The sequence below is a fragment of the Juglans regia genome, chromosome 14, assembly GCF_001411555.2.
Source record: "Juglans regia cultivar Chandler chromosome 14, Walnut 2.0, whole genome shotgun sequence".
NCBI lineage: Eukaryota > Viridiplantae > Streptophyta > Magnoliopsida > Fagales > Juglandaceae > Juglans > Juglans regia.
This window is the reverse complement of record NC_049914.1, coordinates 23,017,181-23,031,459: the sequence shown is the minus strand read 5'-3', so window position 1 is coordinate 23,031,459 and position 14,279 is coordinate 23,017,181. Positions and strand designations below refer to the sequence as shown.

Genomic DNA, 14,279 nt, shown 5'->3' with positions numbered 1-14,279 from the left:
AAAAAACCACATGAAAATATATGATATTTCAAAATGTGTCTTACCATTTTTCAGCTTTTAGCTTTTAGCATCTTTCATTAAGTCTTGGGAGTCATAATTAATGGATGGAGCTTTCAACCAATTTTGAGTACAAATAAGAGTTTCAACTATTTTTGGGGTCAAGGAGCTTCGAAATGAATCTAACACATGACTCCCAATGTTGAATTCCGACTCAGAAGCACTAGTAGATATGAGAATAGCTAGTTCTATATTGACAAGGATCAGATATTTGCTTGAGTTTATCTTCCGCCACATTAGAATATCAATGTTGGGTGTCAATCCTTCAAGGCTTTCCTGAAATACTCATCCAATTCTGATTTGGACTCTACAACACCTTTTGATGCTTGATATTGGCGATACCTACTATAGAGATCATTCACATCATCATAAGAAATGTTGTTTTAGGTCTCACCAGCAATTGATTGGCCACTACTTGAATATTACTTATACAACCACCCAATGATTCCTCTTAGTTGTGCAACAAGCTCAAATACTCGCTCAGGACCAAGAAACTCAATAAACCAAAACTTCCAAACTTCCAACTTGGAGCACAGGTCAAGTATAGCTGCAATAAACAAGATTTTGTTCACCTTCTCAAAATCCCTCCAATATTTCTTATATTTTAATAGCATCCTCTCTGACATGGTTGCCAACTTCTTATCAACACTTTTAGAAAATTTGTTTAGATGGCTATGAAGTGTAGCAATTTCTTTAATGAACAAATTTGAAGTTACATAAGTTGAGCCAAAAATCCGTAAAGTGACATGATAGAAAATCTTCAAAAACTGTACAAAGTTCTCAATGGTTTACCAATCATCAAATTTTGGTTCCCCCCACCAACCTCCAAGAGATGTGGTACATTGACCGTCTTCATCTTGCATCAAGTCAAATGCTACACCATACATTAGAGTCGCACTCAACATCATATATGTGGAGTTCCACTTGGTTAGAACATCAAGAGAAAGTAGCCCACCGCCCAATATATTTTGGTTGTCATCACATAGCTTGAATTTATTGAGTCTTGTAAGAGAAGACTTCATCACATACTTCACTACATTTTGGATCTTCACAACTGATTCATCAACTTCTTTCAACCCTTCATTGACAATGAGATTTAAAATATATGTCCATAATATCTTACATGCAACTCATTATCTAATACCATACAATATCTAACTTTGGTCATTTTCCTCAAATAATCAATGGCTGTTTGATTGGAAGATGCATTGATGACAGTGCTGCTAAATATCTTCTTTATACCCCATTGAAGTATGAATGACTTGATTTCTCATCCTATTGTTGCCCCTTTATGATCAGAAACTTTCATAAAATTTATTATTCTCTTATGCAAGTTTCAATCATTATCAATGAAATGAGCTGTTATGCTTATATAGTTAAGATTTTGAATCGATTTCCATAAACCAATGGTGATGCAAATCTTATAACTAGATGTTATAAACTTATAAACTTGTTCCTTAACTTTCATTCTCTGACATATATAACTTCAAACAGTCTCGCATAATAGTAATGCAATAAGGGATTGAAAATCTAGGCTCAATTGTGGCCATAAACTCTTTAAACCCTTGACTTTCGACACGTCTAAATGGTATCTCATCCATAATTATCATTTTAAGTACAACCAACCTTATCTTCTGTTCATTGTACTTAGCAAGTCCAACACTAGGACTGCTAGTTGTACCATCACCCCCTTCCTAGTTCCGGTTGTTTTGGATTGGGGGTTATCCCTTCCAATCTCACTAGCAAGAACGATTTCACATGTCCCATTATGGTACTTGAAGGATGAAGTACCTTGTTTTTTAGGATAATATAATAAAACATTACCACAATAATTGCATGCCACTTTGTGCTCATTGAGATCCACATCCTCAATCCTAGTAAAATGCTCCTATACTTCTGATCTATCCCGAGATCTTTTATGCGTGACAGGAGGGGGACCACTAGAATTAGTTGTAGGTAAAGAGCCATCCAAACTTGGAGGTAGAGAAGAGCTATCCAAATGAATTACATTGGGGATTGATTCAAACCCCAACAAAGGTATAGTAGCACTAGGCTCCATAAGTCTTAACTGCAATTTGAGATAAAAGCAAGCATCATTAACAATTTAAAGAACAAACACTCATGCAATAGAACTACAACACAAAGACATAGCACCAAGAGCATAAGATACATATATATTTTTTTTTTGGGCTATTAAATTATGACAACAACTATGATTCTGTTTTGAGAAATATCTTGTAACATTAGAATCTAGCTATTTTACAAAGTAGCTTTCCCTGTAGTTTGTGAACCAACTCTGACTATTTTGGGATAAAATATATGTGCAAGAAATTTCTTTAGCAAAGTAGCTTCCCTTGTAGATGTATGTGTAGACACATTCTTCTCGTGACATGATACACAATCTCACTCCTGAAAAATCACCAGATAAGGAAACAATATATAGCACTCATGATAGCTCATGAGTTTGGGGTATTTGAGTAGTTCTGATTATAGTGGATGCTTCTCTAGCTAGAACAGTAAAAGGCCCCATTCTTGTTCATTCGTGTGCTAATGCAAGGTTGGTGATCATTACCCACTTCCTGCGCAATCAATCTTTTATTGATTACTAATATTATAATTCCAAACATAAACCCCACCTTTATTTCATAAATTTCTTCAAGGAATAATTTCAGATACCAACCATTTTTTCATTTTTTTCAAGGGACAGGAAGAGAAACACCCAACAACAACCAAAACCAAAAGAAACACAAAAAGGTCATAGTAGGCTCTCGAGTAGAAAAGGAATTTAGATCATGGGGACTATTTTGATCAACACATGAGATGACAACAAGAAAAAAGTTTTGAAAACGTTAAACAGAAATGAAAATTAGTTGCATACAGTTAATAAGTTAAAAAAACAAGAGTGATACAAAGTTCTTATCATAAGGATAATAATGGTACAGTGCATTTTGTTAAAGGGGCAGATATAACAATATAAAAAAATTAAAACCAAGATTCGACTCTACGAATAAGATGAAACTATTAGCACAATGCCTTCCATTTTAAATTAGTTTTTAGAATATTCTAGAATATAGGTTTTACCTTTCTGTAATTATTTGGATTCTCTTGTAATAGAATGATTCCTCTTATTAAGTGTATAAATACACACTGCCACAGTACCATTAATACAACTTGGAAATTCAGAAAACCAGTGTCTCTAACATAGTATCAAAGCAGCTCGATTAGCTGTCTCGTGATCCATGGCTATGCCCACGTCTTCCTCTCTTCCACAACCTCACTCTTCCATACTTTCTTCCTTTTCTCATGTTGTCACCACAAAACTCACCATCCAATATTATTTGCTCTGGCAGGTCCAACTCTCTGCATATCTCCGAGGTCAAGACCTCTATGGATACATTGATCGAACCTCTCCTTGTCTTGAGCAATTTTTACCTACCGATGGCAATAGTGAGCCTAAAACCAACTCAGACTACCTTACTTGGAGGCGGACAGATCAACTGGTGCTCAGTGTTTTGTTCTTCTCACTCTCAGATTCTGTTCTTGGTCAAGTGCTTTAATCAAGCACAACACGAGAACTTTGCTCTCTTTAAAATCAATGTTTGCTTTCCGCTCACAAGCCAAAGAATTCCAAGTTAGATTTCAGCTTACAAACCTTTCCTGTGGTGATCTATCCATCTTCGAGTATTTTGGGAAGGTCAGAAACTTTGTTGATACATTGGCAGCAATGGGTAATACTCTCCTAGACAAAGAATTTGTCACTTACCTCCTCACTGGTTTTAGACCAACCTATGAATCTTTTGTGACACCCTCTCTCATCACATGAACTTGATCAATTACTTTTAATTCACGAGAGCTGACTTCTCACGTTGCTAATACTGCTAAGCCTTCCATTGAGCCTTTTGTTAATTACAATAGTTGAGATCAAAGAGGAAGATGTCACTTTCACGGTGGAAGACAAGGTATAGGATGTGGTGGTAGCAGATTTCAAAACAACCGTGGTGGTCGTTCTTCAAATAGTATAACTATTTCAAAAATTCTAATATTTGTTTTACAATTCGGCATCCATAATTCTTGTGTCTTTGAGTTTCATGCAACTCATTTCTCTGTGAAGGAGTCTCAGACAGGGACAACCCTCCTCACAAGTCCAACTCGTAATGGCTTGTATGTCTTTCCTTCAATAAAATCCGGCGTTGCCTCCACTAATCTTGGTGAACGGACTACTCTTCCAACTTGGCATCAAAGACTTAGGCACCCTTCTTTTCAACTCATCTCCAAGATCGTGCATGCCAACTGCTTGCCTTTTTTTCCAAGCAGTTCTGTGATATCCCATGTGATATGGATAAGGGTAGGTGGTATATGAGATCCCACATTACTTGGGAATGAGAAGTTCTTGCTCTTTATAAGATTCCAATGGGGCTTCAATTATATCATTGACTAATCCTTTTGGAGTATAGGCCATGTGGTTTGGGCCTTTTATTGGGGCGTTACAAATGGTATCAGAGTCTATATCAACCAGAAATGTGGGACTTGAGCCATGCCACCTACAATGGACAAGCCCGACGAGGGCGTCGGAAATTTAAGGGGGTAAGATTGTGATATTCCATGTGATATGGATAAGGGTAGGTGATGTATGAGATCCCACATTGCCTGGAAAAGAGAAGTTCTTGCTCTTTATAAGGTTCCAATGGGACTCCAATCATATTATTGACTAGTCCTTTTGGAGTATATGCTATATGGTTTGAGCCTTTTATTAGGGCGTTACAAGTTCTTCCCGCAAGTGTTCTGCTTGCCCTCTTGCAAAAAGCCATCAACTCCCTTATGGGCCGAGCCAGTCCATTTACACTAGGCCCTTGCAACTACTCAGTGCTGATCTCTGGGGCCAATCTCTAGTTATTTCCAATCATAGTTTTCATTATTATGTTTTCTTTGTAGATCAATTCACTCGTTATGCATGACTTTTTCCATTAAAAATGAAATCCGATGTTTAGGCTATATTCTCTCATTTTTTACCCTTTATTGAAATACTTTTTAATTGTAAATTAATCACTCTTCAAACTGATGTTGGAGCTGAATTTAAGCCCATTGCCTCTCTATGCTCTCAACTCGGCATTACTTACAAACTCTTTTGCCCATATGCTCATCAACAAAATAGTAGAGCGTAAGCATCGATATATTGTCAAACTGGGGTTGCTCTACTAGCCCATTCTTCTTTACCCACAACTTATTGGGTTGAAGTCTTTGAAACTTCAGTTCATTTAATAAAAATGCTTCCATCCAAAATTCTCAAAAATAAATCACCCCATTTCATGGTATATAATAAGGATCCTGATTACTCTTCCTTAAAAGTTTTCGGGTATGAGTGTTGGCCCAATTTTAGGGCCTATAACGAACACAAGCTTAATTTTCATTCTGTTTCATGTATATTTTTGGGCCACAGTACTTCCCATAAAGGCTACAAATTTCTTGAGCCCAACACAAACTAGCTTTACATCTCCAGAGATGTAATTTTTAAGGAGGGCTCATTTTCACTCTCAACTGAAGCCTAATTACTCTCCACCAAATCTGGCCCGAACTCACGTCTCTCTTCCCCTTTTTCAAAAATCTATTCTCAGTCCAGGCCCAGCCCATCAACCCAGCCCAACCCCTTTCAATATCCCAAACCCTAATTCTCCATTCACATCTTCCTCTGCCACTGGTGTCCTCTCCTCGAACCCATCCTCTCCTCACTCTGATCCTTCGACTACCATTCCTCCTTTACAAAATAGACATTCTTCTTCTTCTCTTGTTTCTCCCAAGTCTTATAATCACACAGAGTCACACCAACTCTTCTCGCCCACGGACTCTAACGGATGGCACGATCCAGTACCCATGACGGACTTGCCTCAACACCATGGTGGCCGTCCAGATGAAACATCCAGCTTTTCCACTGCCTCCAAATTTCCTGAATGGTATGATGCTATGTCCCTTGAATATAATGCTTTGATTCAAAATAATACTTGGACGTTGGTACCCCCTCTCTCTACCTTTAATATTCTTGGATGTCGATGGGTTTATAGAACTAAATTGAACTCTGATGGCTCCTTTGCTAGAAGAAAGGTTCGGTTGGTAGCCAAGGGCTACTACTAACAGTCAGGTTTAGACTATAACGAATAGTTTAGTCCCATTGTTAAAGCGACTACCATCCGCTTGATTTTATCTATAGCTGTCAGTCAAGCATGCCCTTTGTGCCAAATTGATATTCAGAATGCATTTTTACATGGTACTTTGACTGACACAGTTTATATGCAGCAACCTCAAGGGTTTATCAACTATGTTTACCCTAATTATGTATGTAAATTAAATAAGGCTATCTATGGTCTTAAGCAGGCTCTACGTGCCTGGTTTGCCCAACTCAGTACCTGGTTATTAGACTATGGTTTTTCCGCTTTGAAAGCAAATCCTTCCTTATTTATTTTAACTCGTGGTGATATGACCATTTACTTGTTGATATATGTTGATGACATGGTTATCACCTCCTCACAGTCGTGTGCTATTGATTCTCTTATTTTTTCCTTGGCTACTGCTTTTCTTGTTAAGGACCTTGGTATGCTTTCTTACTTTCTTGGTCTTGAGGTTGATTACTTTGATAATGGCTTGTTCTTGTCACAACGTAAATATATCAATGATCTGTTGGCTCGAAGCAATATGCTTTCTGCCAAATCCATAACATCACCTATGGTAGCTTCTCTTAAGCTGTCTCAATATGATTCACCTCAATGTGATGATTGCACTCTGTTCAGAAGCATTGTAGGAGGGTTACAATATTTATCCTTGACACGCCCTGACATAGCCTTTGTTGTAAACAAAGTATGTCAGTTTGTGCATTGTCCCAAACTCTCTCACTGGACTATTGTTAAAAGGATTCTACGATACCTAAAGGGTACTCTGAATCTTGGTTTGTTCTTTAAGAAGTCTTCCAAGCTCAATCTTCAAGCTTATACCGACCCTGACTGGGTAGGATGTCCAGACGACAGACGCTCAATTTGTGATTTTTGCATCTTTCTTGGATAACACTTGATCTCCTAGAGCTCTAAGAAGCAGAAGACAGTTGCTAAATCCAGTACTGAAGCTGAGTACAAATCTTTGGCATCTACTACTGCTAAGCTAATTTGGTTACAAACACTACTCCGTGAACTTAGTGTTTTTTTGTCACAACCACCTACTCTTTGGTGTAACAACATTGGACCAACTTTTCTCACAACAAATACAGTTTATCACTCGTGAACAAAGCACATGGACGTTGACCATCACTTTGTTCAAGATCGCGTCGCTGCAAACACTCTCAAAGTTTCCCACTGCAGCTCAAAGGACCAACTAGCTGATGTTTTTACCAAACCTTTAGTTTCAGACAAATTTATTCTTTTTGGTACTAGTCTCAATGTAGTTGACACCCCACTGGACTCAAGGGGGCGTATAAGCACAATACCTTCCATTTCAAATTAGGTTTTGAGAATATTTTAGAATATAGGTTTTACCTTTATGTTATTATTTGGATTCTCTTGTAACATAATGATTTCTCTTGTAAATTGTATAAATACACACTGCCACAATACCATTAATACAACTTGGAAATTCAGAAAACCAGGGTCTCTAATAGAAACAATTTAACAATCACCATACAAAAATTCTCTAACCAAGACTGACCTAGAAATTTCCAAACCCAACAACCACCATATAAACCTTAACCCAAACAGTTCGGACCATTCTTACCTTTGGTTAGAGAGAAAGATATATACGGAGCGAGCGAGCAAGAGAGACACAGTGTTAAAGACCCAACCATTGATCCAAAAGCTCTATGATTGTTGGATACTAATTTGGTTAAACCTTTAACCCTCAGGATCATAACATTCCACCACGCTTCCTAATTCGACTTCCACAGTGGCCCAATCTATCGATACTGGCTCGGTAGTAGCCTTTTTCCTTTTGGCGGCTTCATTCATCTATCAGTATTCAATGACTTAACACTATGTTCATACATAGTATCAAAGCATTTTAATCCAGCCTATAGGTCGCCCCCTTCGTGACTTGAACCCGTAACGTGATCCCTATTCCGATACCAATTGTTAAAGACCCAACCATTGATCCAAAAATTCTAGAACTGTTGGATACTAATTTGGGTAAATTTTTAACCCTCAGGATCATAACACAGAGAGAGAGAGAAAGAGCGCGAGCAAGAAATATGTAGCACAGAGGCGTAGGATTGAGAGAGAGATGGTCTGAGGGAGCTAAGAGAACAACTGAGAGAGCGAGGAAGGCTGGAGAGCTCGAGAGTCCAAACTGAGAGAGCGACCAAGGCTAGGAGAGTCCGCGGGGACTGAGAGGGAAGATGGGATACGTGACGGTTTAAATGTTTAGCCCTAGTTGTATGCTTCTCAATGCCCCTAATTAAGGAGTCCATGGCTCGCCATGCAGTACTCTCTTCCACGAACTAATAATAATTAAAGAATAGTAGGTAGTTACTAGTTAGTAGTAACTTAGGAGATATAAATAAATAAATGAAAGAGTAGCAAGTCCTCTTCATGAATCGGGCGAATTAACCTGGTGCATCTTATTGTCCTACGTAGTACTGTTCTAGCGAAATTTTCGCTAAGTCCTTAATTAATATATAGATTATCATGAGCTTAAACCACAAAAAATCCCTATAAATTATAATGAGCAGCTTTATCCTCAATATGGATCACCACTGCGAATTATTACTTGCATGGTCCCTGAAATTAAATTTGCCTGTTTTTAATTTATCTTATTTTATTCTATATATATTATATTTTTTATATCAATCTCCTTCTCGTAGATCAAGCTGTGTGCACGCCTGCTTATATAGTAGCTGTAGTCTTGTTTCTTAGTCAAAACATGTACGTCGCATCGCAATCATCTGTAATGCTAGCTGTAATATATCCACGGTATATCCAATATTAGATCGATCAATAATTTAGCCTAAATTAACACTAATTGTAAGCGACGGAAAAACTAAAGTTTCATACGTTACTATAACTGATCAGCAAATTAATTAAACACGATGTAATTATAAAACCAGCTTCAATTCCTAAGCAACAACCTTGTGATAAATGAAATCTCTCTTTTTTAATTTCTCTGTATACCGCGATGAAGTCTCCAATATCTTCATTGCAATCATGGCTCCCTTTGAATATCTTTCTTATCATTTCAACCTCTGTACTCATCAGCAGTACTAGTGCGACAACGATATTCGATATTCCTAGACTGAGTCCGCTTGGAGGAATTCTACAAGATCCTGAAACAGTATTCTCTGCAAATGTTTCGGATGACTTCGAAACATTTTACTATAATCAAACACTCGATCACTTCAACTATATGCCTGAAAGCTACTCCACTTTTCAGCAAAGATATGTGATCAATTCTAAGTACTGGGGTGGTGCAAATCGTAGTGCTCCAATTTTAGTTTATCTTGGCGCAGAAGCACCGTTGGATAGTACTTATCTAACTGCCATCGGATTTCTTACTGATAATGCCGCGGAGTTTAAGGCTCTCTTGCTATACATAGAGGTACGTATGATCATTAAATTCCAAAGAGGCACACGAAAAAATTAATAAGCATATATATATATATGCACTTACATATATACACATGATCAAGTACTCAACATTCTATCTCATTCTTTGGCTTTTCTGGGTGTAAAGATGAACCATATTCGCTAAAATTCTGAAACTTCAATATTATAACTAAGCATTTTATATTTAGTTTTCTTCCCCGGCCCCTTAATTTAGATTCAAAATTTAGTTACTCATAAATCATTGTTTTCTTGATTAGCATCGATATTATGGGGAGTCTATACCATTCGGATCAAGGACAGAAGCATTTAGAAATGCAAGCACTCTCGGGTACTTCAACTCCGCCCAAGCTTTAGCAGATTATGCAGAAATCATCTTAAACTTAAAGGAACAACTACAAGCACAATATTCCCCAGTAATTGTCATTGGAGGATCATATGGAGGAAGTCGGTGACAAATTGCTTAATTTCCTTCTAATTATGACTATATATGAACTGAATTTTGATATGTTTTTTTAAAAGCTATAGCTTTATGATCATATTTTCTTCAGTGCTAGCATCGTGGTTTCGGCTAAAATATCCTCACATTGCCATTGGCGCCTTGGCCTCATCAGCTCCAATCCTTTACTTCGATGACATCACTCCACAAGACGGTTTTTTCTCTGTTGTTACCAAGGATTTCAGGGTAACTATCTGAATAAATATTCATTTTTTTTTTCTTTTACCCTTCATTTTTTTGCAGTAATTAAAAAGTTGTGCCCTGGATGGTACTGCATGCAGGAAGCTAGCGAGACCTGCTACCAAACTATAAAAGATTCATGGTCTATAATCGATGAAGTTGCAACTAAGCCTGATGGCCTTTCTGTCCTTAGCAAGACATTCAAGACTTGCGAGTACATAAATTTCCATATGACCTAATTCTATCAAGCAATGCAATAATTTTGTCATGACTCCTTTATATTTTTGCTTTCTTCAGTCCCCTAAGCTCATCTTCTGGGCTCAAGACCAATTTGGTGTGGATGTATGCCCGTGCAGCTCAATATAATCATCCCCCAAACTATCCGGTTACCACAATCTGCGGTGGCATAGATGGAGCTCCTCCTGAAACAGAGATTCTTGACAAAGTATTTGCGGGTGTTGTTGCCTATTCTGGAAATAGAACATGCTATTTCAATGCAACTCAAAATATATCTGAAACAATTATAGGTTGGAGATGGCAGGTAAATTTCATACATCCATGATCCATCCATACATACATACTTACATACATACATACATACATACAGCGTAAACGGTGCAATTGCTAACATATATATAGCATATATATCAACCAATGTAAGCCACACTCCATTATAGATTAATTTTAAATTAATTTACAACAATGGTACCATCAGTTTAATATAGAGTTGTACGTAGGATAGTTGTCAAAGATATTTCCTTGATGGTAGCAACGGTTGGCTTTGATATCGTCTTTCCTTGGCAACAGACAGCTATAAGCATTTTTCTTTGTCTTGGCCGGTTTTAGTTTATTTAATTGGATCACCATGAGATATTCTCTTATATATAATAAATATACACGCAGCTCCTGATCATTAATTGGAGATTTGCTTTATTCAAAACATTAAAACCAAGTACTGCTAGACATTAATATTCAAAATTAACTCACTATATATATATATATGCGCGCATATATATAATATGGAAATGCAAGGGAACAAAAGAAATATATGGTTCGAGAAGTCTCATCATGCTTTCTTGAGTAGAAGACTGCTATTTTTGCAAAGAAATGGACCACCTTCATCACAACTCCTTGATGATCATGAAACTTTTGATCTGAATAATTAGCTGATTTTCGTGATCAATGCGAAGATCATTGACTATTAATTGTCTGTACATTAATTTAGGTATGTAGTGAGATGGTGATTCCCATAGGAATTACCAATAATACCATGTTCCAACCTAGACCTTTTATCCTAAGCAACTTCACTGAGGGGTACTGCAGAAGCATATATGGTGTACTGCCTCGGCCTCAGTGGGTCACTACTTACTATGGAGGCCATGTAAGTATTTTAATTAATTTACTTATTTTCTTTTTTACAAACAATTAATATGGAGGCCATGCATGTACGTACGTATCTTAATTAATTTAATGGCAAATTGCATGCAGGATATAAAATTAATCCTCCAAAGGTTTGGAAGCAACATCATCTTCTCCAATGGGCTCAAAGATCCTTTTAGCAGTGGCGGGTACGTACTAGATCTGATTATTATATATAAACAAACATTATCAAGAAATTAATAAATAAAATTAAACTTCTCGATCAATTTTATTAATCCTCGACCAATTAGTTTAACAGATGATCATATAATTCTCTGTTTTTATATATATAATTCCATGCATGCAGGGTGCTTGTAAACATATCAAACAGTATCGTTGCCATCCATACAGTTAACGGTATGTGCTAGAGCTAGCTAGCTAGCTGCTCAACTCATTATTTTATGGAGATCATCATCAGCATTATAATACTCAAATATCGGTCGTTTTTTCAATTTGCAGGATCTCATTGCCTGGATATGCATCCAGCAAACCAAACCGATCCAGAGTGGTTGGTCATACAGAGAAAAGCTGAGGTTAATATCATCAAAGGATGGATCAGCAACTACTACTTTAATCTCCTTGCAGCTTTCAGGCAATAATTTAAAATCACGTGCAGTACAAGTAGCTGATCATGCCTGAGGTTCAAATAATTAATTAAGCAATATTCAACAAATTATTAATGCCTTCACGTTTGTAAATTGTACATATTACATGATGTACACTTTTTTTTTTTTCAAGGAAAACAGTTTTATTCCTCAATAATTTCAGATCAAAGAAACAATACAAGAAGGACTTTCTTCCATGTCTACATGAATTACATCAGAAATGAGTAATGCAGATCTTGCTAAGGCATGAGCAACACTATTTGCATTTCTTGGAACATGATGTGGAGACCAGTTTGAGAACATCTGTAACTTATGCTTGATGTTGTTGATCACCATTCCCTAACTAGAGTCTCTTGATAGGTCCTTGACCACCCGTAACAAGTCCCCCTCAAAGGATGATGTATGTACTGCAATTGTAATCCCCCGTACCCGAAAGGGTCGGAGAATTACTACATATCACTTACAAACCTGTCTCTCCAAGTATCTAAAAACTTCAAGGATTTCATAAATAATACACAATCTCATATTTTCCAAAATAACCATAATACAAACTCCGTAAGTAACCATTACAAAATAACATAAACCGAAAGGAGTCCAAAATCTCTCAATAATCTCAACGAAATAAAACGATACATCTTTAAGTCTCAATAGGTCCAAACAACATAAAGTATTTCAAATATTCAAGTTAAATCCTTTTACTGACAATAGTAGTACTCTTAGGTACTCAACCTTTTATCCATATCTAGTCAAGCTCCAATTTCTATTCCTGACCCCCAACTGGATCATCAATGTCATCTGAGAAATAATAAAGATAAGGGGTGAGTTATTAACAACTCAGTAAGCAGAGAACATATACTAGTATGTAAACATGAGTCTTTTCAGAAAATTCAATATGTAGTAACAAAACATTTTATTTTTATATGCAGATCTCAGAAATGTGCTTTCAGAAAATCTGAGCGACTTTTCAATCTTTTCATACTCAAATACCAACTATTCATATATAAAGACACTTTTCATATTCAAAGACCATTTTCATATTAAAAAATGCTTTGACATAACATACTTGAACATCTTCATCTTAACGTATCATATCGTGTCATATCATATATCATGTTTAACCTCCGTGGTAGGGTTGTACTATCCCCGGTGGCCAAACCAGGCAGTATCATATTGTGAAACTTCCTATTTTTCAATCTCGGAGCCCCAAGTGTGCACAAAAGAAAGAACACATAAAAAATACCTTGTTTCCAAAGTGGGTGCACTCATATCATATCATATCATGTTGGTACCAACTATATCACGTGAACCAGTATCATCATATCAGAACCATACTCAGAATCAGAATCAAAACAGATAAGTATACCAAAAGTTTTTCATATCCATATCGTATGAAAACACGTGCTAAACATATTCATAATATTTCCACTTGATCACAAACAGATCCAAATCATTTCATATCACATGTATAAAAATCTCAATGTTATCATAGTCGCTCTTTTGCATATTCCAGAAACATGTCAAATATACTCATGTCTACACTATTCATGTCAAAAACATTTATTTTCTCTTTCATACAAATCTCATGAGTGAATGAAAAACATATATTGAGGTTGTTTTTCACATTTTCTTTTTAAAATAACATGCATATTTTTACAAACCAACTCCAGTTCATTTATTTTTATGCAAATCTAGTATAGGAATCTCGCTTACCTGAACTTCTTAGCCTTTAGAAAAATTCCTCAAAAATGCCAAACAAATATTAATCTTCACCTACAACACAATCATGTAATTTTTATAAATTCCCAATCAAACACATATTTCAATATTTAAGTCTAAGATGCTAAAATAACTTACTTTAAATTTCTCAGAAACCTAAATTCACAAAATCCTAAAATGTTAATACCTCTCAAATTCCAACTAAATCTCTGACTAATGTATTAAACTCTAACTTAT

General features: G+C 36.4%; 1 protein-coding gene across 1 annotated transcript; it reads left to right on the top strand.

The window, feature by feature from the left end:
• The first annotated feature begins 9,198 nt into the window (after positions 1 to 9,198).
• LOC109000640 (lysosomal Pro-X carboxypeptidase-like) lies at positions 9,199 to 12,320 on the top strand. The gene is made up of 9 exons (XM_018977591.1): positions 9,199 to 9,618; positions 9,884 to 10,070; positions 10,175 to 10,308; positions 10,404 to 10,516; positions 10,600 to 10,843; positions 11,528 to 11,683; positions 11,791 to 11,870; positions 12,029 to 12,078; positions 12,181 to 12,320. The coding sequence occupies exons 1-9, from the start codon at positions 9,199 to 9,201 to the stop codon at positions 12,318 to 12,320; spliced, it is 1,524 nt and encodes a 507-aa protein (XP_018833136.1).
• The last annotated feature ends 1,959 nt before the right edge of the window (positions 12,321 to 14,279 follow it).

Bases quoted from the DNA above. Each gene is read 5' to 3' on its own strand.
- LOC109000640 (XM_018977591.1), top strand. From the start codon at position 9,199: ATGAAGTCTCCAATATCTTCATTGCAATCATGGCTCCCTTTGAATATC. The intron at 10,517-10,599 runs GTACATAAATTT...TGCTTTCTTCAG, and splicing joins AAGACATTCAAGACTTGCGA to TCCCCTAAGCTCATCTTCTG. The intron at 12,079-12,180 runs GTATGTGCTAGA...TTCAATTTGCAG, and splicing joins TGCCATCCATACAGTTAACG to GATCTCATTGCCTGGATATG.